We start from the raw sequence: 6000 nt of genomic DNA on the forward strand, positions 1-6000 counted from the left end.
AGGAAACAACATGATGGCAAGATGATCCGAGTTGCCCAGGTGTGGTTAAGGTGCTGCCCTATATGCCAGTTTTATGTTGGTGAAAACCCTACTTAGTGTATTCTCCCCTCTGGTCACGAAGTTCACATGCAGATGGTAGTGAGGTAGTACTGATTTCAGATTGGCTTGGTTATAGTCATCTGCAATTACATGGGCAAACTCTGGGTTCCTGTTCTGGAGTTCACTTATGGACTGCTATAAACTGGCAACTACTGCATTGGTGTTTGCACTGGGTGGAATATAAACAGCTGTTTTCTCACTCCATTAAACTCTCTAAGCAAGTAATAGGACCTGCATTTTAGAGACAAAAATTCAATGATCACTGAGCAATGTGAGGTTCCACCTCACAGTTAATACACCAGTTGCTGTTCGTGTATATACATACATACAGCCCCACCATGAGATTTGCCACAGAGTGAATGAATTCCGTCAGCACAAAATAATGTCATTCCCTCTATATTTACTGTGCTGTCATTTATGTTGGAGTTAAGCCAAGCTTCAGGGAACACAAATAAACCACTGTTTCTCACCTTAGTATGTGTCGAGAGTTCCAGCCTTAAGTAATTCATCTTACTCTCTAAAGAGCATACATTAGCCAGCAGTAAGGAGGAAAGTGCAGGCCTTTGTGGATTAGCTTTCAGTCTGGCTGTAATTCCTGCTCTGGTCCCTCTTTTTCTTGATCTTTCACATCTTTTCTTTTTTACACATCTGCCAGGGACGATGAATGTACACTTAGCCAGATCTGTGCATTTTTGGCCATGTTTCAGCAAGATACCTAGCTGTAGTAGTTCCTGGAGTGTGTTAGGCCTTAGAGGCCTCACTGTTACTAGCTCATCATACATACAGCACTGCGAAATTAGAGATCGAATTTCAAGTAGATTCTCAGCATTGCAGGATATCATACCTTCATGTCCTGCTTCTGAAACTGATTTTTCTGATGTATCCAATAAAAAGCATGACAGATAGTGCACTTTTCTGTAGGGATCTGAAACGGCCGCTACCACACAGGGTGCCACCATTTTTTTGATTTTTAGAAGAAAAAGAGAGGGAGGGAGAGAGAGAGATGAAGGAATAAACAAATAGTATTAGGTATTTGGTTACGGTAAAGATATGAGGCTTGCAAAGAAAAGATAAAAGATGATCTAAGTGATGGTTGTTTAGATGGAGGGGTTGAGATGTTACAATATTTGCAAGGTCAGAATGTTTTCATTGGTGATAGCACTGTAATTTGCTTACAGTGATGCTATAATAGATATTATTTTATCTCTGTCTAATACATAGTTCCAGGTAGCTGTTGATGATTTTCTCAGTTTTGATTTGATTTGACAGTAAGTACTCAGTATTGATGTAAGGATCATTGTACCCTTGATGTTGTATCTGTTATGACTAATTTGTAGATTTTAGGGCATTTATTAAGTTGATAGAAGAACTTGCATACTCTTTTTAAAGTTGAGAGTAAATTAGAGTTTTTTGTAGAGTAAATGCTAAGCGGTATTGTGTGGTTTGTGGGATTTTCTGTAATTCTGGTTACTTTGCTTGCCTGTGTAGTTGTGTTTTACGTAAGTTTGTTAGTATAGGTGAGTAATATGTGTTTTATGTAAGTTTGTTAGTATAGGTGAGTAATATGTGTTTTATGTAAGTTTGTTAGTATAAGTGAGTAATATAAAAGGCTAAGAGGTGTTTTGCTAGATGCAGGAATTGCTTGTTCTGTTAAAAAAGGCATGGCTTTATAACATTCCCATTTTTTTGTTTGTTTAGGATACAACATAACCTACATGTTGGATGAATTTCAGCGTGTTGTCTATAACTCCTAAGATTTTAGCAGTTCCGTGATAATGTTTTGCAATGTTGTGATTCTGAAGTCTGAACATTTGAATGATTCAGGACACAAAAGAAGCAAGTGTTTTCTTTACATTCAATAATTGTTAGGATTCCATTAGCCATTGTTCAGTGTGTAATGTTTTGTAGTTTGTAACCCTGATCAATGGATGGGAAATCAGAAATTTACCTCAGGTCGGCCCCCCATGTCTCTGACAGACAGAGGCAGACATTATTGCCCAAACTAACATACCCCCTCCCACATAATCTCTAGAAACTTCCTAACTAACATACCATCTCCTAATAAAAGCCCATGATACATAGGGACACAATTGGGTTGGGTTGCATGGCTAGGCTTATTAAGGCCCTTGTGGTCATTAGCATAGTATATGCCAATGAACCTGTGAACTATTGGCTGTTTGTGTAGTGGTAGAATCATATGTGCATTGAATTAAGGAAGCATTTTTAACTTTTTGTATATCACTGACAACTATTTTGAATGTCAATGGACCTATTATTAAGCATTGTGGAGCACATATTGGTAAGATAAGTAGATATATTGGCATTGTACATGTTTCCTAGTAATGATACAGTTATGAAACTACATTATAGCATTACTGCTTAAGTTCAGCTTGACTAATTTAAGAATGAATAGTTCATGTGTGACTATATTGAAGACTTTTGACAGAGCCAGATATTGGAGGATGCTAGCTGATCTTGGTTTTTGTGCTGATTTATTGTATTTTAGAAGCCTAATAATGGAGTTTATGTACTGTGGTCTGGGTAGAAACCAGGTTGTATTATTTATTTATTTATTTAATATATGTTTGCTGGGAAAGTCCGACTTGGAATGAACAAATTTTCAGTGAAGGCCTGGGGAGAAACACTCCAGATGTATGTCTTTGTAACATGGGGAAACCAGAGCACCTGGAGGAAACCCACACTAACACAGGGAGGACATGCAGACTCCACACAGAAGGCACCCAGCTGGGAATTGAACCGGAGAACCTCTTTCTGTGAGGCAACAATGCAAACTGCTGTACCACTGTGTTGTATTGTGGAATGTATTTTACTTTTTTTATTAGATGACCTAAAACTTGTTTATAAATGCATTTTTCAATACTTCTGAAATAGGTAATAAGAAAGCATTGTGTTTCTAGTTTGAAATCTCTGTTGAGTAAACATCTTTATGTAGTTTAATTATTTATGCTTTTTTTTATAGTAGAGGAGCATGTTTGTGAAAACTTCAATAATAATTTAATGATAATAATCTGAAAAGGTTTATTGAATATTTTTCTATTTTTTCTATTTACAGCTTTCAGACAGCACAGAGACTCTCCTTAACAATACCAGTGATTCGAACCTGGCTATTGTTGGTGACCACTATGTTAGCAAAGGACTCTGTTTCAGGTGACCAATCCTGGCTGTCAGCAGCATCCCCTGTAAACCCTTCTTTGGCAAAAACAGAAGAACCATCAATCCCTTTTAGGAATGACCTGCTCTCCCTTGACACAGCACTGCGCACTTGGGCAGCACCTGGCTTGAAAAAATGGACATTAGTTCAGAAAGAAGCTCCAACACAACCTGGCTGGCAAAGGAGGAGAAAAAGGGCCTCTTGGCGGTCTCCTGTTTTAACTGCACTCCTCAGAACACATCCAGCCTCACCAAGTGGACGTTGCAGAGGTCATTTACATCAGCGGTGCCCAAAGCTCGGGGGACGCTGGAAGAGACAGGTGGGCAAAGCTAGTCAGGGGACTAGATCATCCACGCCATCTAATATGGAATATGAACAGCCATCCTCACAGTACCCATGGGCCATCATATGGGGGCCCACTGTCTCTGAGGAGATCACCCCAGACACCAGCATAACAGTTGACAGAGCAGACAGCCTGGTCTCCCAGCATTCTCATGGCTCAGTGACATCATTCCCAAATGTTGACAGCTCCCTACAAGATAACGGCCTGATCCTTGGGGAAACTCCATCCACTCTGCAACCTGTTCTTCTTGGTCCTCGGACAGAAGGTGAAAAGAAACACAAGGCTATTTCTTTACTTTGAAATGCAATTAAACCTCTGTTGTTACATTTATTGTCTGTCTAACATTGCTTGAAAAGATGTTTTTTAATGAAGAATTGAAAGATGAAAGTTCATGTGCATTCTGTTCTGAAGATAATTTTTATTTTCATAGAATGAATCATTGTATTACAGATTGGAAGTGAGTTTTTTTTTTTTTTTTTTTTTTACAAAGAGCTATGATTTTGGATTCTAGAACGTACCATCTGCTTACAGGCCAAGTTATTGCTCCCTGTTTGCCCATGATAAAAACCACGGTTAACTGATCAGAGAAATCAGGGTGCAAATATCATTGGGAGGTAGAACTCAGGATCCAGATAATGGAATCTAAAAAAAGAAACATATTTCAAAAGAGTTACTCTTAGTGTGAGTGACTTACTGTGGAGTAAGCCCATCCTGATTCTGAAAGACTAGTGTCTCAGTGTAAGTTACATACTTCAGTGTATGGCCTGTCTAGAGAGTCTTACAATGGGGCCAGACGTGCTATCGTGTATACACCAAAACAGATAAGTCTTTCAGAATCAGGGCAGGCCCACACTGGATTAAGTCACTTACATTGAGAGCAAGTCTTTTGCAGTCTGGCTCAAAGATTCATGGTGGTGATATTAGCATCATGGTACTGGCTGGCAGTTTGTCTTAGTGACTTAATGTAATGAATTGCAAAGTTAGCTGCTTCTCCTTGAACTGAGTTTGATTTCCACCATCTCCACATACACAATGCTTGACTTTCTGGACCATTCTTGAAAATAAACAAAACAAGATTTTTGTATCTGTGTCTGCTTCACTAGTCAAAATGTTTGCTTGGATCACCTCCTAATTTCTTCCAGCAGTCACTTCTTGTTGGGTGAAGGAAAGACACAGCCCTTCAGCTGACACATATCTTCCCACCAACTAGCCAACATATGGTCAAGGTATATTTGAAGCATTCCAGTAATCCAGGTCCCTTAGTAAAACTGGATCATTGCATTACTTACCGGAAGTAAAGCACGTAAATGAAGCTTGGTACTGTGTTCCTCACAATTTTCTTTTGTTAATATGTAATATGGAGGAAGGGCTCACAGTTTAGAACAAACCAGTAAAAAACAATCAGTAGTGATTTCATGTGTGGTTAGCATAATAATAGCAAAATGAAGATCAGATCAAGGAAAGCCCTCTGCTATAATGCCAAATTAATACCCCCACCAGTATTATAGGTCTTACTCTGAGAAATGAATTACAGATGAATATTTAAAATCATGTTCCTTTGAAAGTAATTACTATTTTTTTAGAAACTATACTGCCTTCAAAAGGAATAGAAAATGCTTCTCTGCTTCAACACCTGTAAATAAGAGAAGCACTGGTGTTAACATTAGAACCCATTTTTGCAAAAACGATAAAGGATTTTAAGAAGATTTATTTATCAAGCATTAGCTTGCAGCAACCTTTCTTCAGGGCACACAGTGTAATAAAAGGAAGAACAGTTAGACCTTGCACTGGGGTGAGTTTCCTACAATGTCGGGAGTGGGGAGGTCTTTTTGATTGATCAGCTTTTGAAAAAAGTGCAATATCAAGGTGCCCATTCTTAGAGAATACATAAACTTCACTCAGATCAATGCCCTGAAATATTCATAATATTTTCTTAGACTCTTGCTATAGATGCACTGTTAGCAGCATTACGCCTGCTGCATAAATGCGGTGGTGGTGCTGCGGTAGCATTGTCGCCTCACAGTAAGACGTTGTCTTGTTCTATTCTCAGCTAAAGCGTCTTCTGTGTGGAGACATGCGTGAATGGGCGTAACTTCATTGAAGGTTGTATGTCAGGGCTGGCAACTCGGTATGTAAAAATCTGCTGCCAATCATTGGCAGACCGGAGTTCTGCTGTGGCAACCCCTAACCGGGAAAAGCCAAAAGATACAACAACATTTTTTTCCAGTATTCCAAACATACAGAGTATAGAAGTTGTGTAATAGTTCTGTTCAACTGGGTACACCAATTTAATTTAATTGTACTTCATGATCCATTTATTTGACTCTCTTTTAACACTTTCTTAAGCATTGCCCACAAAGCCTCCAAAGGCAGTTTGTTTCAAATT

At 38.8% G+C, this 6000-nt stretch overlaps 1 protein-coding gene across 1 annotated transcript in view; it reads left to right on the forward strand.

Annotated features, from left to right (window-relative positions):
• The window catches only part of LOC122808627 (PILR alpha associated neural protein), a 718070-nt gene that overhangs the window by 409083 nt on the left and 302987 nt on the right, over positions 1 to 6000 (forward strand). The window contains exon 3 of the mRNA XM_044079592.1: positions 3173 to 3879. Coding sequence (XP_043935527.1) covers positions 3173 to 3879 — 707 coding nt within the window. The remainder of the gene's footprint in view (positions 1 to 3172; positions 3880 to 6000) is intronic.

Source organism: Protopterus annectens, chromosome 8.part0, assembly GCF_019279795.1.
Source record: "Protopterus annectens isolate FY-2018-M chromosome 8.part0, PAN1.0, whole genome shotgun sequence".
NCBI classification, from domain to species: domain Eukaryota; kingdom Metazoa; phylum Chordata; order Ceratodontiformes; family Protopteridae; genus Protopterus; species Protopterus annectens.